This window comes from Meriones unguiculatus, chromosome 7, assembly GCF_030254825.1.
Source record: "Meriones unguiculatus strain TT.TT164.6M chromosome 7, Bangor_MerUng_6.1, whole genome shotgun sequence".
In the NCBI taxonomy this organism is placed as follows: domain Eukaryota; kingdom Metazoa; phylum Chordata; class Mammalia; order Rodentia; family Muridae; genus Meriones; species Meriones unguiculatus.
The window spans coordinates 42,669,686-42,694,070 of NC_083355.1; the positions used below are offsets into that span (position 1 = coordinate 42,669,686).

Consider the following 24,385-nt stretch of genomic DNA (forward strand, 5'->3'; position numbering starts at 1 on the left):
CATGGTCACTTATTTATTTTTGATACAAATGTACATGACACACGTCTTGACAGCCACCCACCACCACAGGTAGGGCTGGGCCACCGAGGCAAGGTGGTTGGGAGGAGAGCTGGTGGGTGCTGTCAGTGCCTTGCCAGCCTTCCCAGCGGCAGCCAGATCCCCAGGCCTCCAGGGGTCGGGTCACTGTAGTGTAGGTGCAGGTAGTGATGTGGGTGCTGGCCTTGCAGAGGCGAGGGGGAGGGGCTCAGTTCCATAGCCACCAGCTGAGTTGGGGACCCTGGGGAGCCAGCCCCAGGCTCAGGTGCTCTGTCCTCTGCCTGGCCAGCACACTTCCCACAGGGGACGGGGCGAGATGGAGGGAAGTGGTTTTCCTTTTAAGTTTATAGGCAGGGGCAGCAACCGGGCCACAGCTGGTGAACCTGACAACCTCCGTCCCGGAGCAGGGAGAGGGAAGCTGACCCCAACGCTGGTCCCACTACTCCAGTCCCCTTGCCCCTCAAAGCCCCAGGTCGGCCAGGTCTCCGGAACGGCACTGCCGCTCACAAACTCAGTCGCAGGCACACGGGGACACCCAGTTACCACAAAGTTAAAATTAAAGGGTAGGGAGGCTTTCCAGTGTTTGCTGCTGGGGACCCTGGCACACAAGTTGGGGCCTGTGCTCTAGGCAGGGGCCATTTGGCATGAAAGAGCAGCAAGGGGGGGCTGATGGCTACAGGGCAGAGACATCCAGAGATAATGTACAAAGGAGGGGGATGCCCCTGCTCAGCCCCCCTAGGGCTAGACTGGCTCATGGGGATAGGGTGCAGTAGGAGGAACTGCCCCGTCTGGAGTGTCCCTGTCCCACCCATTGCTGAGGGTGCCCTGGAAGGCAGGGTGAGGGGCCGGGAGGGAGTCCTTGAGGCTCCTGCACATTAGCAGGGCAGGGATGCTATGTACAGGGGGAGGGGTGTGGAGTGTCGGGGACAAAAGCCCCTGACATCTCACATTCCCATCCTTGGGGCTTGAGGGGGTGGGCACCAGGGCACCTGGATGCCAGAGGAGAAAATGGCGGCACTAAGGGCACTTGTGCCAGTGGCTCTTGTTGGGGGTGGGTTAGTGTCTGGAGTGGCCCAGCTCCCATGGCCAGTGAGGTCCCCGGGTGTGGGTGAGGGCAGGGAAAGTGGTCACTGTTTCTTCTCTCGGGTGGTGATGGTGACCAGCTGCTTGGCAGCCTTGGCAATGTCATAGGCGCACTGGATCACTTGCTGAGTCAGCAGCTGGAAGTCCACCGGGGCACCGGGCTCTGGAGGCACAGTCTTCCGGCATTCACTCTGCAGCCGGTAGGCGCTGGCGTTGAGCAGCCGCAGTGAACTGCGCACAGGCTCCAGGGCTGGCCTCTGCAGGGAGGAGCAAGGAGAGGCTGAGCCCTGGACTTTACGCCTGATTTCTGACTGAGGCTCAGGGTGCTCACCTCTACCCAGGCAGCAGCCGGGGCGCCTGCGCCTGTCCCACCCACCTCTGCATCTGTGGCCCCTGTACCTTTGGGAAGAGAGAGGCCATCTCAGTCACAGCCAAATGGATCTTTTCCGAACAGGGCACAAAGCTGTCAGGGGAGAGGAGGAGTTGGATGAGAGATTTCTTAGCGTCCCAGTCAAGAGGATCCCAGCAGGTGTCCCTTCCACCCCAGGACCAAGAGGTTAGCAGGAGCCTGTGCTCACCCTACCTGTCATGCTTGAACTCCTGGGCTGCCCGCAATAGTTCCTGGATGTTCTTGGTGACCTGCTCTGTCTTTAGGATGACATCTTCAGTGCTGGGGAGCCCAGGGTCTAAGTCTCCATCCAGGCTCTCCAGCTCAGGGTGCAGCTCATCCTCCTTGCCCAGCTCTAGGAAGCGCTTCCCTTCAAGCCTAAGCCCGCGTGGGGAGAGAAAAGAAGCCATTTCAGCTGCTGACGGCTTGCCTGCACTGTCTGGCTAGGGCCTCACCACCTCCCTCCAGGTGCTGGCAGGGCTGGGGGGAACCACAGGTGTCTCACCCAAGCAGAGGGTCCCCACTCTGCGTGTTCTCATAGTCACTGTCTGCACCACTGCCATGGCGTGAAAGCTTGCTCTGGAGGGTGTAGGGAAGGGTGGGGGGTGAGCACACATTCCTGGACCTGCACCAGCCCACACACTGCCCCCGGGCACTGGGATGGAAATTACCGCATGGCGACTTCCTTCTTGAGAGCACGACAGCAGTGGGGATGAGGGAGTGAAGGGCACAGAAGAGGCAGACACCCCCTTCCGGATCTGAAAGCCAGGGCATGGCCAGAGTCAGTGTCCAGCTGTGGTCCAGTGTGTGTCCCGGCGCAGCCTGACAGCTGCCGGGGCTGGTGGCGCACTGGGGCAGGGCCACCCTCCTTCCCCAGGTCCTGCTTACCCGGTAATGGCCAGCAGGGATGTGCACTGAGTAGATGGCATCATCTTCCAGCTCCTGTGGGAGGCAGCAGTGTCAGGACAGCCTTCTGTCAGTGAGACCCTCACCTCCCCACCCACGGCCCACGGGCTGCTCACGGTGCTGTGGAAAGGCTGGAGCCGCGTGCTGAGCTCGTCCCCAGGTGCGCCTCCAAAGGGCTTCAGGGCGGAGCCCGGCTCATACATGGAGAAAGCCTGGCGGTCCCTGCGGTGGGTGCTCCCTCCGGGCCCCATGGCTGTGTGTTCTGCCCGATCACTGGGAAGTGAGGGTGCAGGCACTGGCCCTGCTGGCTGCCGGAGCTGCAGGTTCTCTGCCTGCAGTTTGTTGATCTGAGTGTACACAGTGGTGTCCAACTCTGGGTCAAGGCAGGTACCACCTTTGGAAAGGGGGACCTGACTCCCAGAGCCCTGGATGTTTTCTTGCACGCCCTCAGCCCCAGGGCTCACCTCCCTCTGTAGCTTCCGGAGCTCATCGCTCAGGCTGCTGTTGACCTTCATGAGCTGCTGCACTTTGGCCTCAGAGGTGGCCAGCGCCTTCTTTAGCTCCAGGTACTCCTGCAGCGTCACAGCCCCGTCAGACAGGTCTGAAGAGTCCATGCTCTGCAGAGACAAAAGCCAGGTGGTCTCAGGGCAGAGGCTGACCAGATCCTTTGATTTAAAGACCCTGGGCTGGATACAGCATGAAGCTGGGTCCAGAAAGGCCAGAACAGACAGAGGAGAGTGTGGAAGGGAACAGCAGGGACAGTATTCAGACCCTGGCGCGGTTGTTCCGTGTGGCACCCGTGCTGGGCAAAGGCTCCTGGTCAGTGTCCTCATCGGAAGCCACGCTATCATAGTCATGCTGGTCGTCCAGGTCACTGGTCCGTGCAGGCAGCTCCAGGTTTTCTAAAGACACAATGTCTGTCACTTGAGGCTTTAAGCCACACAGAGCGCTTATCAAGATCCCGGGCAAAGGTGACACCCGGGCTTGGAACACGCCTTGGCCTGCCCACCTGTGGGGCTGCTGAGACTCTTGCCCTGCTGCCTCCGCTTGGCCTCACTGAGAATGTCGATGATCAAGGTTGCAAACTCCCGGGCATTAAAACGGGCCAACTTCTGTCGTCCCTGCAAGGCAGAGAGGGCAAGGCCAGCATGAGGGGCCACTCTTAGTAACAGGACCCTGCCGCCCCATCTATTCACGGCTACAAACATCCCAGCTCAGCATCATCTAGGTGGTTAGCAGTGAGCAGCAAAGGCTGAAGGCACCCAGGAGAGCCCTCAGAAGAAAGGCTGAGCACCCACCAGTGCTAGAGAATAGCTTCATCTATTCCTAGTCTAACCCTCAGGAGACCTGGCCTGGGTGCCAGCCCACCTCCAACTAAGGAAGGGCAGGGCTCCCAGAAAAAGAGGAAAAAAAAAAAAAAAAAAAAAAAAAAAAGATAGCCAGGCCTCCCGCCTATCCCCACTCACCTGATTCCGAGTGGCTGAGTACTCAGGGTTGACTGGCAGGAAGGGCACAGCGCTGCGCTCTGTCACCAGGGTGCTGTGGTTTTGGGTGGCCAGCCACACTGTGGGGGAGGGGCACGGAGCAGATCACCCATTGTGACGGGGCCTCAGAGAAGAGGTGGAGAAACACTGAGAGAGATCCCCTCCCAGGCCCTCCCTATTCCCACTGAGCCAGTGTTGCAGGAAGCAGGGGTCTCCTGAACACAAAAGCTGGGCAGGCCCAGTGAAGTCCGCCCACTGACCAACAGAACAAGGCAGCGCTCACAAGGCCAGACCCAGAGTTTGGGGTGGAATCTGGCTGTGTCCAGGAGGGAGTGATGTGGGGGTGGGGGTTGGGAGTGGGTGGAGCAGGGCTGGGGAGACAGCCAAAGTGGGAGGTAGCCAGAGCAAGAGCTTTAGCGCCTGGTGAGCAGGGAGGCAGCTGGCTGCCTACAGCTCAGCACTGCCCAGCGGGGGACGGCAGGGACCTAGCCCAGCAGGCCTCACAGCGGCCTCAGCCCCTGAAGGACGGGTCTCTTCCTCTTTGTAATAGGACCCTTGGCACTCACCAGCGTCGTTTTCTCTCCGATCCACCTCATCATACACGTCCATGGCAAGTTCTTCAAAAAGCCGGTTGCTGAGCTAGAGGCAGAGAGGGACCCAGGTCAGTCAGGATGTGTGATTTGGGCAAGCCTCATGATCCCTGGGTCACCCACTAAGCCTGTCTTAGAACTGAGGGGTGGATGGTGGTTTATACGCATGGAAGAAAAGGAGTCCAGGCCATCTCCTCTCAGAGATGAGGCTCTGGATACAACACTTGGAGGGCAGAACCAGGATCAAGGACAAGGGCCTGGGGAGGTGATGGGGGGAGGTGGTGGGAGGGAGGCGGCGGCGGGCAAGGCTGGAGAGGGCCACTCTTCTAGCTTATAGAGGCAGACTCACTCCTTGCAGCTTCTTCTTGGCAGCTTTGGCCAATTCAGATAGATCCAGGCTGTGAACAAAGAAGGGAGAAGGAGAGGCCAGCTGTCAGAGATGGCCTGGCCCCTGCTGACTGCCTCCCAAGCATGCAGGGAGCTCAGGGAGATGAGACCCTGAAGCCACACACCAAGCCTCCCTCCAACCCCCTTCCCAAGCATCACAGCCTGGCAGCCAGCAGGTGCAGGTACCTCTGAGACATGCACTTCTGCCGAGATCTAATCCAGGAAGGCAGCAGAGGGAAGAACAGGACAGAGCAGCAATTATCCAGGAGCAGGCGGCACTCGCCCTCACATGTCAAGCTCGGACACATCTCCACACACGCCCAACATGGAGCATGCAAGGCACCCTGGGCTCCCCAGCTGGTTCCTCTGTCCACCAAGGTCTGCCTCTTTCTCAGATCCACAACCCCCAGTTCTGCCCTCGTTTCTTCTGGTCTGGGCTTTTAGGAATCTATCTCTAGGTGGCTAGAGAGATGGCTCAGTGGTTAAGAGCACCATCTGCTCTTCCAAAGGACCCGGGTTCAATTCCCAGCACCCACATGGCAGCTCACAACTGTCTGTAACTCTAGTTCCAAGGGATCTCATATCTTTAATACACATAAAATTAAATAAATTATATATATATAAAAGAAATCTATCTCTACATCCAGGCTTGCCTCTAAAACCCCTTTCTCATCCAGTGGCCAGAGTGCTAACTCCTGGCTCTACTCTCTGCCTTAAAACAGCTCAACAGTAGCATGCACAAAGAACACAGCCCGATAGCACGCTTCTTCATAGCATACGGTCAGAAATCACAGCCACGCCGGGCACTCCGCCGTCAGGACGGCTGCGTTCTTGCCGAGCTTCCCCGCAGGGTGGTTTCCCCTGGCTCTTGCTAGTCCCATCCCCTCACACTCTGCTGTGCCCACAGCTGCCTGCGGTCCCCACCTCTGAATGCATTGCCTCAGTGTCCCTCGTGCAGCAGCTGGCTGAGAAGGTGCTAAGTTAAAACCACTGAGTCTGCGTCCATGTGTGTGCTTTGACTATACTTTCACACACACACACACACACACACACACACACACACACACACAAATAGGCATATACACACTACCAGGCAGACCAGATTAGAGAGGTAGAGTTGAATTTCGGGGTCTCAGAACAGCAGAGTTCTGGGTTCAGGGCTCTGAACTGCACAGCCTGACTGCCCCACCTGTCTGCATAGGCTGTGATGGAAAACCTCTCCTAAGGCCAGGGGCCATGCCTGGCATGAAGTTCTAGTCCTCTGAGGACCACTAGGTGGCACCAACTCCTGTCCTGTAAACGGAGTGAGTGGCTGGGGGTATCTTCCACAGCCTGGGTATCTTGAGGCCTCTGAGATCAGAGGCAGAAATTCATCATTACTGCCCTGTCTGGGATTCCTGCCTAGTAGGGACACACTAGAGGCTGGGCCAGTAGTCCTAAAGCCAGCCGGTTCCCAAAGGCCACACCACAGGTCTGAACACAATGGTCAGACCAACTGGGCCCTTCCTGTAACTAACCCCCCCAGATCTTAACAACCACAAGGCTCACACGCACTGTGTGTGCTGAACTGACATTTCTCACCTGCCTCGATCTACAGCAGCTGGGGGCTAGGCTGTCAATTCCTGTGTTGCTTGTCACCACAGGCATAGTGGGGTGCCAGGCCTCTAAAGCCTGGAAAGAGGTAGGGCCCTGGGTTAAGCCACCTTGACGTCTAATAGCTGGAAAGGGGCACCAGGTAGGCACTCACCTGTCAGCCATCTGTGGGATGATGTAATGCCCATTCTTGTGATCTGAACAAAAATAAAAATGCCAAGTCACTGATGCCAGGTGGCGCTAGCATCCAGGAGCCCACCTCACTGCCACTAGCAGGGCTCGACACTTGGAAGTGTCAGAGGAAATGGGGGAGGGCAGGATACCCCAGGAGCATTGGAAGCTGGCTGGAAGTCAGGCCCACCCCCACTCCTTGGCCCCAACATACTTGCAGCAACCCAGAGCCTGCAGCAATTTCACAGGAGCCAGTTGCCTAGCAACACAGTTCCCCAGCTGGCTTTGTCACTATGGCACCTGCTGCTGGGTGTGTCTGGGTCCCACCTGCCTGGCCTAGTCAGGACCAGCTCATTCTCTGCTCACCAGGCTTGCGTCCACAGAGGTAGAAGGCCAACCGGTCAGTGAGCTCATACTGGCACTCCACTAGCCTTTCTGCCAGTTCGTGGTGCCCCGCCTGCCTGTGGGGAGGGACATGGCTCAGCCCTCCAGCAGCAGCCCCGAACCCGCCCCGTCCCCTCCCCGAGCCTCCCCCTTTAGCTGGTTCTCACCTGGCATAGTCGATGGGTGTGCGGCCATTGACGTCGGGGGAGCCGGGGTCAGCCCCGTACACTACCAGCAGCTCAGCCTGCAGTGTCTGCCCTGCCTTGGCAGCCACGTGCAGAGGTGTGGTGCCCTTCTCTGGATGAAAGAAGTTGGCCTGGGCACCCAGGGAGAGCAGACGCAGACATGTCTCCAAGTTGCCTGTCCGCACACTCGAGTGTAGTTGCTGCGAGGTGCAGTGTGCAATGAGCGAGGGCGAGTGGACACGTGTGCGCCCAGGAACCTCCCCACACACCTGGCTGTGCCTGGGGCTCCCACCAGCGCCAGGGGGCCTCGCCAAAGCTGGGCCATGTCAGGCAGGCCAATTAACAACAGTGCTACCGTCCCTCTCCTCCACGGGCTCCGCCTGGAGCAGGTACTCTCCTGTTCTACTGAGGAAGTGAAGGCTCTATCGAGTGAGACAAGGATCCCCAGTTTTCCCAGCTTTCATGTAGCACACAGGAGGCCTTATGTGTCTCCTTGGGAGAGGAGGCATCTTAGCCACCTGCAGCGTGACACAGCCCCCGGGGTATCTGCACTTCCTGTTTTCCCTAGCCCTAGGCTGTCTCTGGGACCTAGAACTGGGGGTGTCATGGGTGTGGAAAGAGGGGCCCCTCACACCTTGCTGAGGTCTTTGGCGGTGACCCCATCGTCATCACGGCAGGGAAGCTTGTGCACAAACGCCAGCATCTGGTACTTTGCCCTGATGAACTCTGACTTGATGGGGCTGCATGAGGCAGTGGGAGCAGAGCTCAGGAAAGCTACCTTTCAGGCCCGTCCCGCCGCCCCTGTCCCGCAGCACATGGCCTGCCCAACGCCCCTGCAGCTCCACTCACTGGACTTTGTCTTGCGGGTTGGCTTTGCGCCGGCCACTCTGCACTTGTGCAGGGTCCAGCAGGGAGTGCTCCCAGATGGAGTTGGCCCCATTGCTGGCAAGCGTGTGCACCATCTGTGGGGAAGAGATGCCAAGCAAGAGAGTGCCCACTGCATGCTGGGCACTGGGGCAGACAATCCCAGAGTGCCTGCTGCAGCTGGAAACCCCAGCAAGGGCCCTACTATGTGCCTGGTATGGCTGGCCTCTATCCAGGCCACACACCTGTTAAGCACTTCGTGCTGGCTTACCTTGGTGGGTTTGCCAAGGTTCAGAGAGTTTAAGCAACTTGTTCAATACATTCACTGTCTAAGATAAGAGTAGACACTATAGGGAGAGGGGCGAGGTGGCAAGACTCAGGGTCATACTCTGTGTTAGATGGCTGCTGTCCTGGGAGCTGTGGATTAGGAACAGGTGCGTGTGTGGCCGAGGACACCTGGGCACTGCATGCTGGGAAGGACAGTCTTTGGTCCTACCTGTAGCAGTGTGGGAGGCCAGGCGCTGTGACGAAGGTGCTTGACAATGGAGATGTGGCGTCCCAGGCTCCGGTGCACACTGCAGCACTCGTCACAAACCAGAACACCTCTGCTGATGGACGCCCAGCCAGGGTCTGCGGAGCAGAGTAGGGAAAGTCAGCTGAGGCCAGAGGCGAAAGGCACCGCCTCCAGAGCCCCTGCCCTGCCCTGGCACACTCACTCAGTCTCCCCGGGTGCCTAGAAGCGGGATGCCAGGCTTCACCTCCAAGTCCCTGTACCTCTGGGAATGCATGGTCTCCAGGGCTCCTCAGTGGGTACAGCTAACTCCCAGCCACTACTACCAGTTTCACAGCCTCTCCTCAGGGATTAAGACTGCTGCCCAGCCATTCCACAGGGAGGCAGGAGCCTCGTGTGGGAGAGGACCCTAATGCCATGTATCACACAGTCCTGGGTATGCTCCTGTTGGACCCCGCCTGACAGACTGGTTCCTACCCCTGCTCTGACAAAGGTGAGAGGCCCCAGCCTCATGCCAACCATCGCTATGGGTTACAGCCTTCAGGACAGACAGGGCAATGGAACGAACCTTGGCTGAATACACACTATTTACTGGCCAAGTATCTCGCCTAGGATTCCTTTCAAGAGTGCTCTCTTGCTCTACAGATGAGGATTAAGTGGCTCAGGGAGGTCAAAGGGCTCGCTCAAGGTCACACAGCTCATAAGGAGAACTGCCAGATGCAGAGCCAGGCACTTCAATGTCAGAGAGCAGGCCAGCCTAAATGCACTGCCCTCTGCCCCTGCAACCTCAGGACCAGTCTGGGGAGCCGTTCTCCAGTCCTGGGGGAGAAAGGAACTTGGGAAACAGGAATGGGGAGGAGCTGCTGGGTGGTAGAGATGCCACCAGCCCAAGCCCCTCTGGAGCAGGGGAGGAGACAACTGCACACAGCTCAGGCTACAGAAAGGAAAGGTCATGGGGGAGAAAGCGGCCATTGTGTGCTGTCCAGAGTGGGGGCGGGGAGCGGCTCTCCCAGAACACTTTGCTCTGCCCAGGCCCCCAGGCTCAGGAAACCTTGTTGGGGGGGGGGGCTGGTGCTCTGCCTTGCCTTATTAGAACTCAGGATAGGAGTTGGACAGGCTTGGGATGAAGGTGATCTCCTCCAACCAGAAGGCGATTCTAGGGCCCTTGAGCCAGTGTCTCTGCCAAAGCTCTCAGAATCATGACTGAGTCAGGGGGAAGTCCTGCCCATGTTGGAAAGCTGTCCTTGGTCCAGGCTTCTTTTGGGACCTCTCAAAACAAGGCAATGAGGGATGTACAGTGGCCAGCACACGCCTTCAGAGGGCCTGATTTTAAGACCCGGGGAAGGGATCAGACACCTCTGCCAAGAGGGGGAGCCCTAGAGTACTTCTGTGTCGGTTTTACCCAAACAATGAGAACCACCAACCACCCCCCCTCCGCCCCATCAAGGCTTGGAAAACTCCCTTCCCCCACTCCCAACCACCACTGGGTCAGGGGGTCTGCCTGCCAGTCACCTCCTACAGCCCAGGCAGGAAGCGGGAAATGATGCAGCCTAAATTCCTCTTGTTGAAGAGGTAGGGTTTCCTGTGAGTGGGGAGACGCCCAGGTCAGGATCAGAAGCGGGCAGTCCCAGGCCTGTGGCCCTTGTAGAGAAGCTAGGCCTGCTCAATATCCAGGGCCAGTGGTCCCTGGGCCTCAAGCTCACAGGCTTTTGTGGCATCTTCTCCCTGGTGGAGAAGGGTCCTCCTTTCCTCTGCTGTGACCTCAAACTGGAAGTGTGGGCAGGGGACACTGTTGGTCTGGGCCACACTGGTGCAAGCTCAGCTCTGGATGACATAGATACACTAACAATTCTAACAATTGTCCATCCTAACAATTCTACCTGCACTCTGGGACCAAATGACCTTGGCTGGGCCAGAGTTCCAAACCCCACCTCCGCCAGTTCTGAAGTGGAAGGGCCAGGAAGGGTTTCCTAAAAAGCTCCTGACAAACTTGGACAGAAGGGTGGGGAAATGTTGGGTTAGAGGAGTTGCTGTCTTCCTCTAGCTGCTCCACAGGCAGGTAAGGGTTAATATGTGTGGCCAGGAGTCAGAAGGGATATCAGAATAGGGTAACTGATGTCACCGCAGATCATCTAAGTCCTCTAACGTAAATGCATGCCACCACCAAAAGCCACCAGTGGCTTCTAGGGCCAGCAGGTCCGCATGTAAACCCAGATTCAGGCTTCTCCTGCTCTAAGCTAAGGGCCAAGCCCTTGGAAGATCAGAGGAAAAACAAGCTATGCTGAAAGCAGGTAAGAGGAATCCAAGGGGACAGAGGTCAGAGCGGTGGTTACTGTTGGGGGTGTGGTCAGAGGTGGAAGCTGTGCAGAGCTATGGAAACGCTCTATACATTGAGAAGAGTGGTAGCCATGAAACCCACAGGACAGCCAGACTTGGTGGCACATGCCTTTAAATCAAGCACTAGGGAGGCAAAGGCAAGTGGATCTCTGTAAGTTTGGGCTGGCCTATATAGGGAGACCCTGTCTCAAAAAGAAAAAAGAAAAAAGAAAAAGAAAGAAGAGAAAGAAAAGGAAAGAGAAAAAAGAAGAAAGAAAAAGTTTTACCAAAAAAAAAAAAAAAAAAAAAAAAAAAGAAACAAAAGCCAGGCATAGTAGCACACACCTTTAATCCCAGCACTCTGGAGGCAGAGGCAGGTGGATCTCTCTGAGGCCAGCTGGTCTACAGGGCAAGTTTCAGGACAGGATTCCACAGAGAAACCCTGTCTTGACACACACACACACAAAGAAGCAAAAGACTATCATTTGTCCTAACCCTTGGAAGAGAACAAATGGGTCTGTTTTTTTGGGGTGGTGGTGGTGCTCTTTTGGTTTATCCAAAACAGTGATTCTCTGTTTTGCTGTGTGGCCTTGGCTGTCCTGGACTTGCTCTGTAGAGCAGGCTGGCTTTGAACTCAGAGTTCCACCTGCCTCTGCCTCCCTGAGTGTTAGGGTCACAGGCGTGAGCCACCAAACCCAGCTTGACAGATGAGTCTGTGATGTTGCCCTGCAGCATACTCCCCAGCGGATGGTCAGCTCTGGTCACTTACAGGCTGGGAATCTGGAGGTCTTTACCCCGGTCTATAAGTGCAAGGCTGACGTAAAGGCGTGGGCTGAGAAGTGAGCCTGCGAGCCAGGCCAGAACTCTTGGGACCAAGGTACTGAGGTAGAGCGGGCAGAGGCAAAGAAAATGAACAGTCAAGGTTCTCCAGTGCACCTGCTCTCAGATTCCCAATGCTGGCAGGGGACGGAGCCTGGAGCCTGGTAAAAGGCAGGAGCGGCCACAGTGGCCATGCTGTGTCCAGATACCTTGCAACACATTCACACCTGTCTCTGAGCACAGGTTGTGCCCCTCCTGCCTCCATCACTCTGCAAGTTAATAAACTACAAGAGGGCCATGATCCCATCCATGAGCTCACTACGTAGCCCCAGCTGGCCCGGAGATCTGCCTGCATCTGCCTCTGACGTGCTGCGCCACCATAGCCAGCCAACAGCACAGTTCTGTCACAGTGCTCTGTGATTCTGGGCTAGAGCAACACTGGGACACACGCACCTACCGGCTGTATTGCACATACATGTATCACAGAGGGATCACATATGTGGCATTCGAGAATGCTGGGCACACTCGTGCTCTCTTGTCCAGGATGCGATAAGTCCAGACCTAGAGCGCTGCTGTCTGCCAGAGCCAGTGTGGTGTAGGGAAGTCCTGACAAAGAGCAACACTTGAACCTGGGGAGGGGCCGCCACGTGCCAATCATTACACTCGAGGTGCTAAGGTGGGATAATGGGAAGACTGCCACCGTTCTGCCCCTCTGCTTGGAGGTTCACATTCTGGATTGGGGGAAGGAAAAGAGTCCTTGGGCAGGCCTGCCCCTGTCACATGAGGACGGGGGCTATGAGCTCAGCAGCCTAACATCTAACACACCCTGTTCCTCCCAGCACCCACTGGGTGTCCAGAGGCTTCGGCCAGACAGCCACAGACAATACAGAAGAGAAAGGCTTTGCTGATGCTATCTTTCAGGCCTCTGCCCCAGAAGCAGGAATGCAGACTGGGAAATGGGAGGGCTCTCAAAATCTATTTCCATTCCACCTTCGTTGCTTTACAGTTGAGGAAACCGAGGCACAGAGTGAGCAAAGTGTCACAGGGTAAGCTGGAAACAAAGGCAATACCAGTCCCCAAGCGCCCCTGACAGTACTGCTTGGGCCCCTGGGCTAATCCCACAGAGGCACAGAACAGCCTGGAGAGATGCTTAGTTCTTCCATTCCAGGCAAACCTATGGCCAGGGGAAGAAAGTCATCTTTTCCAGTTAACTAGGGGTAAGGACATCCCTCTGTAAACGGATCCTCCAGGGCCCTCCAAAACACGGCATGCCCTAAGGAGGTCTAAGGGTCAGTCACCTCCATGCTCACACCCCTGCCAGCTATGCACAACTCCCAAGACTCCAGGTTAGGTCACAGGAACTACAGGACCATCACCTCTTGGGCTCCTACTCTCAGATCCTGGGATTTCTAAGGGGTGACTGCAAGTTATGGGCCCTCAAATCAGCACCCTACACTCTCACTCAAATCACATCTACAGTCCTCCAGAGTTCTTAAGGCCCCAGGCCTGTGTGAGAGGCAACTTTTACAGAGGATGGGCAAAGGCCAGAGCTTGCTTCCTCCGGTCAGCTGCTGAGTCCCATCACTGGCTGTGTCCTCCCAAATAAGGGACCAGCCTGGTGAGCTGCTGCCCTCTCTTTATTTCCTCAGCAAGCCAGGGCCTTTCACACCAGCCCAGACCCAACTCCACTGGGAAGCAGTGTGTAAGTGCAGCCTGCCCAGTCAGCTGGACAAGGGGAGCCCAGGCACCCCTCACCACTTTCTCCTACCCAATGGGCTAGAGACCAGGAAGGACCAGTCTCTAGACTGAGGCACCACCTAGCACACCTCCTCAAACAGGCCTACCCGGAACAGGAAAAGCTGAGTCTAGCTGTTCCCAGGCACCAGCAGGCCTGGAGATGCTTCCGGGGAAGATGCCCATGCTTAGATTGTTCCTGAACACCGAGCCCCACAAGGAGCCCCAGCCTTGGGAATCAGGGGCTGGGTGTCCTAAAGCAGCCCCCCGCCTCCCGTCAGGTGCTCCGGAGGAACCCACACCCAGGCCCCTTGCCCTCCGCCGCTCCGACGGGTCCGCGGGCCATGTGAGCAGCAGGTGCAAGACGCGGGGGAGGTAGGGATGACACAAACCGCGCTGGCGCCCACCTCCCACGGCCGGCCGGCCTCCGCCACGGCCCTCCTGCCACACCAGGCTGGCGCTTCCGTCTGGATGCCGAGATGGAGGTGGGAGGCGGTTCCCTCCCGTCCACCGGCTCCAACGCACAGCGCCCCCCGCAGCCGGCCCTCCCGCCAAGGACGCCGCTCCGCAGTGGCCCCCGCCCCGCCCTCCGGCCCCGCACGGCGCTCCCGCCAGGCCCCGGCGCCCGGCCGGCGGCGGCCTGCGGCGCGGTCCCGCCCCCGGCCGGCCCCTCCGCTTACCCGGGGCGCTGCAGTCCGCACACACCTCCGCTCGCGGCCCCTTCCGGGACATCCTCAGCGGCGACGCGGCCGTAGCCCTCTGGGCCAGCGTGGGGGGCGCGGGCGGCGGGCCCGGGCGGCGGGCCCGGGCGGCGGCGGCGGCCCTGCGGCCCGGCCCGGTTCCCAAAAGGCCCCGGCGAGGTTCGGCGCGCGCGGCCAACCGTCCGCCCCCGGGGCTGGCCCGGAACCCGCCGCGCCCGCCCGCCCGCCCGCTCGCCCTCGGGCGCCCTCCGCCCCGCGCCGCCCCGCGCCGCCCCGCCGCCGCTCGCCGCTCTCCCCGCCCCCTGCGCGGCCCCGGCCGCTCCTGCAGGAAGCCGCGCAGGCCCTGCCCACCGGGGGAGGGGCGGCCCGCACCCCGCCCCGCCGCCCGGCACCGCTCGCTGGCCGCGCCTCTCGGAGAAAGGAAGCCTGCGCGCCGGCCCGAGTGGATGGGGTCTCTTAAAGGAGCCGCGGCCTTCCCCAGCCGGGGCTGCGACCCAGACACCGGCTGGCCCTTTGACCTTCGCTTTCCGATCCAGGAGTGGTCCGGGGGACGCTCGGTCCAGGCCCGGGACGCCGATGTGGTGGTATCGGGGCGGGCCGGAAGCATCCCCAGGCTCCCTGCTTCTCAGAGGCTGGGTTGGGGTAAGGTGTGTGCTCTGGTCCCCTCCGTGTCCACGTCAGTGTCCATATCCCTGCGGAGTACACACGCTACCAACAACATGGACGGCCAAGTGCCCGAAAGGTCACTCAAGAGTAACTACCTGCCTGTGGGACTGAAAATACGTCACCCTCGTTTCAAACGGGAGAGCAAAGAACGCGTGTTGTGTGCACCAGCCCCGGCTCTCTTGTCTGTGTGCATCGGCGGCGACGTTTCAGGGCCGCCCGGCCGGTGTGTGTGTATCCAGCGCGTGTGGTTAGAACGCACGGGGGCCAGTCCTTGGACTCCAGGGAGCTGAAGTGCATGCTGCACGTGGGTGCACCCCACACTGGGCATGCTCCCCCAGACACGTGTGACCCGTTTGCGCCCAGCCCCCATCCCTACAGCGGCGAAGGGCTGTCAGAGCGCTCAGGTCTGGGGACGCGCGGGGACGAGGGCAGGTCAGTGGTGAGACCGCTAAGGGAGAGTTGTCGAGGAGTCGGGGACTCCTGCTCAGTAACAGGACGGGGGATTTGGGGGAGTCCTTGGGTAGTGGTGCCTGAGTGGGCCGTTTCTCCCAGCAGTGCCAGAGCAGCAGTGACTTGTGGGTGGGCAGGCTCTTCCAGGGGGAGACAGGCGACGCTTATGAGTCACGCCACCTAAAATACACGCAAAGTTCCATCGCCTTTTGCTGCAACCCAGATTGACAAGTTTGTTTGAAATTGCGATCCACAGGGTATATTTATAATCTCACCTTAAAAAAAAAAATCCTGCAGACATCCCCTCCTCCCGCAGCCCGCAGCTCAGCAGGTGGGGCTTCTGCCAGCGAAGATAACTCGCGGGTGGTGGCGATGCCGCTCCGTGCCGCACTCCACCGGAGAGCCGGTAAGCTCAGTGGCTCCAGCCCTGGAGGTGGGAAGCAGCCTGGCAGATGAAACTGGGCGCGCAGCCCAGGAGCAGTGGCCGCCCGTTCACCCCGGGCCGACCCCCAGCTATGGAATTTCATTTATTAAATGTCGAGGCGGCTGCTGGCAGCCCCGTCGCTTGGCCGCCTTTGTTTCTTCGCTGTGTGGGCGCGTCCCGAGCACGTGGCAGCCAGGGCGCTCAGACCAAAGGGAAACTTGACCTGGGTGTAGGGTCAGTAGCGGGCCACCTGGCAAGAGGGGAGGCTAGCTGCCCAAAGAACAGTTCCTCCGAATGCATGCATCCTCCGAATAACCCTTCTTGGGCTACAGGGTTGTTCAGGGGAAGAATGATTCACGGCCCCCAAGCCCGGCCGCCCCATCTCCCTATTGGCTCGTGGACTGCCTGGGAGTGGCCCCGGCACTGACAACACTGTCCAAACTTTGTTGCAGAACCTCCCCAACCTCACCACAGCCAAGCTTCAGTGCTTGAAGATGGCGATAGAAGGGTTTCTGGGGTCCCCGAAGGAGAGGGCACCATCCTAGGAAATGTTGAACCACACACAAGGTTCTGAGAACGATTTAATGAGGAGCCGCGCAGGCCTCCTCGCGGCCTCTCCTCCATGCCCCTTTAACTGGAGCCCCCTCCTCAACTCGGCTGCAGTCGCGACACTCTGCTGACCCCTGGCGGTAGACGTGGCTGCGGCCCTGGGCTGCGGAGACGTTCGGCGGCTCCTCCCAGGCTGCAGAAAGGGGCGAGGCAGTCTACTCCTCCCCCAGCCCTCCCGGGCCTGGCAGGGCTGGGTGTGCAAGAAGCAGAGAAGACCACACAAAGAAACCCGGGAGAGGCGCAAGGAGTTTGCAAGCTTTTGCTGTCACCTCCCACACAAACACACTCGATTGTTGCTGGCGAGGAATCCCTTATTTCTGCTTTGTTTTAAGGTGGGCTCAAGGAAGGCGGCACGTTCGTTCCTACCACCTGTCTCAGAACGGTTGAAGGAGAGGGTTTCTCAGGCCCTTGTTATCCTTAGTTAACCCTAGAAGGTAGCACTCAATCGCATTTTAGAGTGGACACAGAAACTCCTAAGTGTAAGCAATTTGCTTAAGATCAAGCAACTGATGTGGTATTTAAACACAACGCTCTTGATATAACGATCCATTTTCTCTCTCATTTGGTCCTTTTAACATGTGCAGCTGGCCACCACAGAGGCTGATTTCACTTTTACCATGCTTTCTGCAGGGGATCCGTGTGGAAAGGCTTGCCTGCTATGATCACTTAGGAAGGAGGCAACCTGGACCCAGTCGTTCTCTTAGGAAGGGTCCCACATGGGATGGAGGTGGGGAGTTGCCAGCTGTTGCTGTCGTTGCTCATCCTGGTTCTCGCTGAGCCATGTAGGGAAAAGACTGACTTCTTCGCCCCATAGACACTCCCGTTCCATCGTGATGTGTGGAAGGTGGCGTTTAATTTTCTGAGAGAACAAAGATTTGAGAAGTATTTTGAGTGTCAGACCCCTGGCTGCTTCAATGACCCATGGTACTGATGCCCTGCATCTCTCTTAGGGGTCACTCAGTAGTCATTATCTTCTAGGAATCCAGATGCCTCCTCACCCTCCCTGGGACCAAAGCTCACTTCTGCAGGCCCCCCCGCCCCCCGCCCCAACCCTTCAGGCCAGGCCTGTAAGCCTCCCCATTTCCTTGCAAAAGGCAAAATGCCAGCGGGTGGAGGTTGCGCTCCAACCCACCTGACATCCAAGTAAGCCCTCCGTTTGGGCCGGGCCCCACTCCCTGTCCACCCTCTCAGGAAACCAGTCCCAGACCGCCTCTGGTCATCCGAAGCGCTCGGTTCCACCAGGCGGACTACAAGCCCCATGATGCCGCGGGGCCGAGCTGTAACTAGCCCGGCTCGGGGCTCCCGGGTCCCCTCCTCTCTCCCCCGCATCCGCTCGTCCCCCGCCGGCCGCTGGGGCTGAGGGCCGGGCTATGCGGCTTAGGGGAGCCGGAGGCTGCGGGCGCGTGTCCCTGCGGCGGCGTCCCCGGGGCCGGCGCCCCGTGCGCCCCCGTTCCCGCTGCGGGCCCCTGCGCCCTCCGCCGAGCGGCGTCTTTGTGTGCGGGGGTGTGGGAGGGAAGGCGCGAGGCCGCGTGCCGCCGAGTGCCCGCTCCCTCCCCGGGCGGGTGGGGGCTGCTCCGCGTCTCCCGCCGCCGCCTCCGGAGGACGCCCGCCGCCCGCACCACGCCGGGCGCGCCGCCCCCGCCCGCCGCCGCTGCTCGCACATGCCCGAGCCGCAGCCCCGCGAGCAGACAGCGCCGGCCGCCCGCCCCGCGGCCCCGGGCCCCGGCTCCCGCGCCGTCCCTCCCCGCGGGCCGGGCGCCGCGGCCCCGGCATGAGGAGCGGGCGATGATCCCCGCCAACGCCTCCGCCAGGAAGGGGCCCGAGGGCAAGTACCCGCTGCACTATCTCGTGTGGCACAACCGCCACCGCGAGCTGGAGAAGGAGGTCCGCGCCGGCCAGGTAGGAGCGCCGTCGGGGACCACGGCCCGGCACGCCCGCGCGGCGTGGGGAGGGGGCGCGGCGCCGCCTGTCCCGCCTCCCCGGCGAGTTTGCGGCGCTTCTTTGTTTGCAGCCGCGGCTTTTGTGCTTGTTGACCTGGAGAGGGTGATGGGAGCGGCCCCCTCCTGCTTCCCTGGTTCCAGGACCGGTGGCCCACACGTGTTCCGGGCCCTCCGAGACTGCTGTGGAGGGACCCTGTGTTCTTCTCCGATGGGGCTTTAAGGGACGGCAGGAAGGGGTTGTCGGTTCTGTTTGTGCTTCGTGTGGTGGGAGAGTCCACCCCGCTCTACCTAGGCGCGACAACCCCGCGTGAATGTGCAGAGATGGGAAAGGCCTGCGTGGGGAGGGGGCCCACACAAGGTCGGGGAACATGCTGTGTGGCACCCTCAGGCATTGCCGCCCCACCCAAGTGCCCTCTCACTTGGTGAACCTGGTCTGTTCAGAGTGGACAGAACCCATGGGTGCCTCAGATCCCGGGCCCTTGCTTGGGAGTGGAGGGATGAAGGAGGACCCCGGTGTGAAGTCTGGAAGGGCCTTGTCCAGGTGCTGAAAGGCGCTCTCTTGCCTTTTGGTGCTGGGGCCTACCTTCTCACTGTGGAGGAAGCTGGGGCGGGGGAGGGGGGATGAGGTGGGGTTGGGTGGGGAGGGGCACAGGAGGGGCACAGAATATGGGTTCCTTGCTTTCTGCCAGTCAGCGAAACCTGTGGGTCAGACAGCCCTGAGTTGGGCGGTGACCTCAGAGAAGCCTGGGAGCCAGAAGTGATAGTGCATGCCTGTAGTCTCAGCCCTGGAGAGGCAGAGGCAGGAGGATTGCCAGAAGTGTAAGGTCAGCTGGTCTACTTCATGTTCCGGAGCAGCCAGGGCAACATGGTGAGACCTAGTTATCTGGAAACCAAAACAAGCACAAAGGCTGGGAATGGTGGTGTTTCCTGGCCATTCCTCAGGACAAAGGCCGGCACAAGTCGCTAATAGTCTTCAATTCTGCTCTTGCCAGGCAAATGGCAAAGCGTTCTGGTGCCAACATTACCTGCCACCCCACCCCCGGCAGGGGAAGCAGTAGGCAGAGCTGGGCCCAGGCTGCTCTGGGCTGCTTAAGAGTCAGGCCAACAGGCTTGATTAGGGTCTGAGACTTAGGGCTGTGAGACCACTTCCTCCACCATGGAAGTTCAGCATGAGGACCTGTAATTCCCAAGGGAAGAGGTCAAGGCTGAACATTAGACTGTGAAGCAGAGAGGGTTGGACTGGCTCGCATTCACTCTGAGCCTCCAGCACAGTGTTCAGCTCTGCATTGCATCCCCATTTAATAATGAAATGACCTGGGCCTGCAAGTCTCTGGGCTGGCCTGAGGGTTCACTTCCTTTCCGCCTCTGCTCCCACAAGCTGGTTTTCTGTCATAAAGGCTTTGTAAAGGCAGGAGATCAGAGAGCCTGGGAAGGCAAATACCAGAGACCAATGCCTGCCTTGGGGGTGTTCTGTGGTTACGCAGGGCTTGAAGATCCAATCCTTCTCCTCTGGCTCTTCTTCACTTTCTTTGCCCGAGGAAGTCCCCAAAGATCTAGGGATTGTTAGAATGCTGGAAACTGAATCCTCAGAATGCCTCAGCCCTAGGGTGTGGGTGGTCTTTTTCCTAAAACTAGAGAGAAGTGGAGTGTCTCAGAAAAGGGCTTTTTCATCGAGGCCTCTGCTGACAGACCTCAAGTCAGCCATCTTGCTAGGGAGGTTGGGCTGGGGAGCTGCTGCAGGTCATGGTGGCCAGGGCTGTTCAGAATGCTTCCCTCCTGCTGCTCACACTGCCATAGTAGCTAGGTACCATGTTTGCCCCATCCTGGTCCTGGTGAGTTAATGTCTCATTGAAGTGGATACCAGCCTGCCTGTCCTTGATCCAAGCCAGGGGAGTAGAGGGTACCAGTGACATTAACCCTTGCTATCCACAGAGAGTGCAAGCAAAGTATTCTGTTTCCCTCCAGAGTGCCAGGAAGCAGCATGCCAGGAAGCACACAGCACTGATGGAGGTGTCCCTGGCTGTACCCTCAGTCCTGACAGAGTGACACTTGCATTCAAATGTGCACCATCTAATCTTTGGGGCATTATGATGTCCTCTCAGGGGACAAACCTTGGGGTGAGCTACTTGATTTCATAAGTCCTGTGGACTCTAAGCATCCTGGATGGTCCATAGGGGGTCCCTGACCTCTAAAGCTCTTGGCACAAGCCACCATAGAAACCCGCCAGGCTTTCCTCAAGCACTTGGCAGCTGGGTCTCCCTGGTCCTTACTTGGCATAGCTGCCTCTGCTTTGCTCCAACAAAGACCTGCAGAGGCCTCTCGTGGGCAGGCCTGGCAATGCTGGCTCACTGAGTAGGGCCAAACAGAGAGCTTTCAGAGTGGCTCAGCCACTGGGGCCTCTTCTGGGAATGGTGAGCAGTTAAGAGGTGCTGGGATGCAAAGAAGGAACCGAGCTGGAGCCTGGCAGTACTGTGGTTGTCAGGTGCCCTGCCAGGCAGGAGGGCCAGTGGTTGGAAGCAGTTTATGTCATTTCCCCTTTGCCTGGCATGGCCTAGGTTCTGGAGTCATGCGTTCCCTCAGGGGGAGGGGCCTTGGGAACAGGGTTGTTCTCCTCACAGTAAGAATTCTGCAGGGGGTCCTACTATGGCCTGGGGAGCTGCCTCTACCATGGCCCTTCTTCCAGCTTTCTCCATTCATCTTTCCCACTTAGAGCTCAGTGAGATGGGGTTGTGAGGCCCTGTCAAAAAGTACCAGTTATGGGGGCTGGTGAGATGGCTCAGCAGCTAAGAGCGCTGTCTGCTCTTCCAGAGGACTTGGGTTCAATTCCCAGGACTCATATGGCAGCTCACAGTTTACTGTAATTCAAGTTTCAAGGGATCCAACACCCTCACACAGATAAACATGCAGACAAATACACCAATACACATGACAAAAAAAAAGTGCTAGTTATGTTGGGAACCATTGGGGTGTCCTACCCTCACTAGTAGGTAGTCCTGGGTGTGGGCTACCACCACAGTTAGTGAGCTAGGAAGGTCAGCAGAGAGAGAGAGAGCCACAAACTTCAAACCATACAGTCAAATCAATGGCAGGAGGTTGGAGATGCAGCAGCTCTGCCCCAGTGGCTGTAGAATTCCATGTGCCCCGTGCCATCGGAGGAAACACCCCCAACCCACTTCACCCTTGAGAAAGCTCAGTCATGCCTGGCCCTACGCCCCATGTTAGGTGGCAGCTCCCAGCAGCAGGGGAAGGAGAGGAGGCCGAGCGGCCGAGGCTCTTTGGGCCCCTACCCTTCTTCCGTGCCCAGACTTACTGTATATTTGGCAAGTGTTTTTAAGGCTCTACTGTCCATGCTAAAAGACTTTGCAAAACAGCCCGGATAGCGTATGTGGACCAAGTGTGCCATTACCAAACACACGTTACACAAGTGCATTCCTGCAAGGCCAGGGAGAAACCAGGGGTGTGCCGCGCACTTAGGGGTTCGCAGGGACCCTGCGTGCAGGTAGGATGAGCATGTGTGCACATGGGTGCTCACGAGTGGAGGCGGGGGAGGCTTCTTAAACCTGAGAGAGTTCAGCTTTGACTCCCTCTGAGCCTGCTGGGTCTCTACCGTCTCTGTGGGGAGGGCGGGTGTTGGGTTTCATGGAAACCTTTTCATTGCAGCAATTAAACAAACAGCTGTGAGCGTTTGCTGAAGAAATTAATGAATTCTCCCACCTGGGCCCAGGGCAAAGTGCCACTTGTGCTGCAGGCCCCGCTCTGGATAGGTGGGGGGAAGGGCTCTGGGGCCCCATAGGTGCCTGGAGGTCCACAGGCACCCCCCATCAGCGTTGCTGGAGGGCAGATCCTGGGAGCAATCTTGAGGTGCTGGGGTGGGAAAGGCATCCACCTTGCAGGAGGTCTAGCTGGCAGAGCTGGGAGCTGAGGTCCACAGGGGCCCTGGGGCCAGGCAGGGTGCCTGCGAGTTCCCCGGGGCCTTGTTAGCTGTGGTGGCAGCAGCAGCGTCATCTGGGGTGGGGTGGGGAACGCCCGCAGCTCACCTGCGACCCCGGGGGCAGTACCTTTACCTGCTAGATCATCTCACAGCCTGAAGGCCACCCCTTGGCTTCCCCAGCCAGCGAAGGGTCTGTGGTCTACCTCATCCCCACCTCCTGGCTCAGAACCCCACTAGGGTCAGGACCCTGGAGGGCCCAGCCCACCCCAGTACAGCAGATCCTCTCTCGCTTCAAGCTACAGCTCAGGGGTCCAGAGGGGCAGGGTCACTTGTGTTTTGGGGATCCCAGTGTATTAAAAAGTAAAGAAATGCCAACATAAGTTTTTTCTTTAAAATGATGTAAACTGGGTAGCTCTCACTGTAATCCTGATGCAAGAGGCCGTGGCAGGAGGACCACCACAACCTCGGCTACATGAGAAATTGTCACAAAAATCAAGTTATTTAAAAAATGTATTCACTGTTTTGAAAAAAATAATATTTCTAGGCTGGATAGATGGCCCAGTGATTAAGAGAACTTGCTGCACTTGCAGAGGACCTGGGTTCAGTTAAAAACCCATATGGCAGCTCACAGCCATCTATAACTCTAGTTCCAGGGACCCAGTGCCCTTTTCTGACCTTCACAGGCACCAAGCAGACACGTGGTGCCCAGATGTACACGTAGACAAAAGGCCAGGCACATAAAAATTAAAAACAGGGGCTGGAGAGATGGCTCAGTGGTTAAGAGCACTGGCTTTTCTCCCAGAGGACCTGGGTTCAATTCCCAGCACCCACATGGCAGTGTGCAACTGTCTGTAACTCCAGTTCCAAGGGATCTGACAACCTCACTCAGATATACATGCAGGCAAAACACTAATGCACACAAGATAAAAAAAAAAAAAGAAATAAATCATTAAAAAAGAAAACAAACACAATTCTTTAAAAGAATTTAAAATGAAGTAAAAGAAAATTGTAGCTGGGCAGTGGTGGTGCACGCCTTTTATCCCAGCACTCAGAGAGGCAGAGGCAGGCGGATCTCTGTGAGTTTGAGGCCAGCCTGTTCTACAGAGCAAGTTCCAGGACAGCCAGGGCTACACAGAGAAACCCTGTCTCAAAAAACCAAAAAGAAAGAAAAATTACTATACTTCTGTTTGTGTGTGCATGCCAAGCACATGCCAAAACAGAGGTGGAAGGCCCTGGCCCCGTGTGCTTGTGTCCTGAAACAGCACCTTGATGTATATTTATATCTGTGTATACACTAGTGACAGCACACCTGGTCTGAAATTGCCTTTTTTTTTTTTTTTTGGAGATTTATTTTTATTTGTGTGTCTGTGCATCTGTGAGTATAAGCTCTAGGAAGCCAGGGTCACAGCAGATTCTTGGAGCTCGAGTTACCGACATGGATGCTGTGCTTCACGATAGCACTATTAACTGCTAACCACTGCTAACCAGTGCTAACCACTGCTAACCACTGCTAACCACTGCTAACTACTACTAACCACTATTAACCACTGCTAACCACTACTAACCACTATTAACCACTGCTAACCACTATTAACCACTGCTAACCACTACTAACCACTATTAACCACTGCTAACCACTACTAATCACTATTAACCACTGCTAACCACTACTAACCACTATTAACCACTGCTAACCACTACTAACCACTATTAACCACTGCTAACCACTACTAACCACTATTAACCACTGCTAACCACTACTAACCACTATTAACCACTGCTAACCACTATTAACCACTACTAACCACTGCTAATCACTGCTAACCACTATTAACCACTGCTAACCACTACCAACCACTATTAACCGCCTGGCTGTCTCTCATGCACACAAATGTCTTAGTTTTGACAAGTGAATTCATTTTCACGGTTTGAAATAGTTTGCTGTTTATAGAAGTTTTTTAACTTAAGAAAACATTTATTTTGTTTTTAAATTATGTGTCAGCATGTGGATATGTGCCCACGAGTGCAGGTGCTAAGGAGGCCAGAACAAGGCAAGAGAGCTGCTGGGGCTGAGGTTCGGGGCTCTGAGCCCAGTGGGTGCTGGGAGCTCAGGCCGCCTCACGAGTGGTGTGTGCCCTTGACCACTGAGCTATCTCCACAGTTCTTGGGTTTCTCATGAGCCACCACTACTCGCCTCCTCACTGGGCTCTTTC

General features: G+C 57.6%; 2 protein-coding genes across 8 annotated transcripts in view; one reads left to right on the forward strand and one right to left on the reverse strand.

Moving 5' to 3' along the window:
• On the reverse strand, positions 1-14,486 carry Git1 (GIT ArfGAP 1). 3 transcript variants are annotated; one of them, XM_021652686.2, is made up of 21 exons: positions 14,132-14,461; positions 8,568-8,701; positions 8,057-8,169; positions 7,842-7,947; positions 7,190-7,407; positions 7,005-7,099; positions 6,622-6,664; positions 5,061-5,087; positions 4,837-4,885; positions 4,464-4,536; positions 3,880-3,977; positions 3,423-3,534; positions 3,185-3,315; positions 2,878-3,030; positions 2,530-2,745; positions 2,396-2,449; positions 2,179-2,265; positions 2,013-2,086; positions 1,703-1,885; positions 1,519-1,582; positions 1-1,376 (listed from the first exon to the last, which is right to left on the reverse strand). In XM_021652686.2, the coding sequence occupies exons 1-21, from the start codon at positions 14,181-14,183 to the stop codon at positions 1,164-1,166; spliced, it is 2,295 nt and encodes a 764-aa protein (XP_021508361.1). In that variant the 5' UTR covers positions 14,184-14,461; the 3' UTR covers positions 1-1,163. The 3 variants fall into 3 exon arrangements, with proteins under 3 accessions (XP_021508361.1, XP_021508360.1, XP_021508362.1); XM_021652685.2 differs by having other exon boundaries at positions 2,530-2,760; positions 14,132-14,459; XM_021652687.2 differs by lacking the exon at positions 5,061-5,087 and having other exon boundaries at positions 2,530-2,760; positions 14,132-14,486.
• Positions 14,474-24,385, forward strand: part of Ankrd13b (ankyrin repeat domain 13B) — a 22,335-nt gene continuing 12,423 nt past the window's right edge. For 3 of the 5 annotated variants that reach the window (XM_060387252.1, XM_060387253.1, XM_060387254.1), the window contains exon 1: positions 14,474-14,799. In XM_060387252.1, the coding sequence (XP_060243235.1) occupies positions 14,599-14,799 (201 nt within the window). In that variant the 5' untranslated portion in view covers positions 14,474-14,598. Of the gene's footprint in view, positions 14,800-18,069; positions 18,201-24,385 lie in introns of those variants that run through there. The other 2 variants (XM_021652669.2, XM_021652670.2) reach the window with 1 other exon arrangement.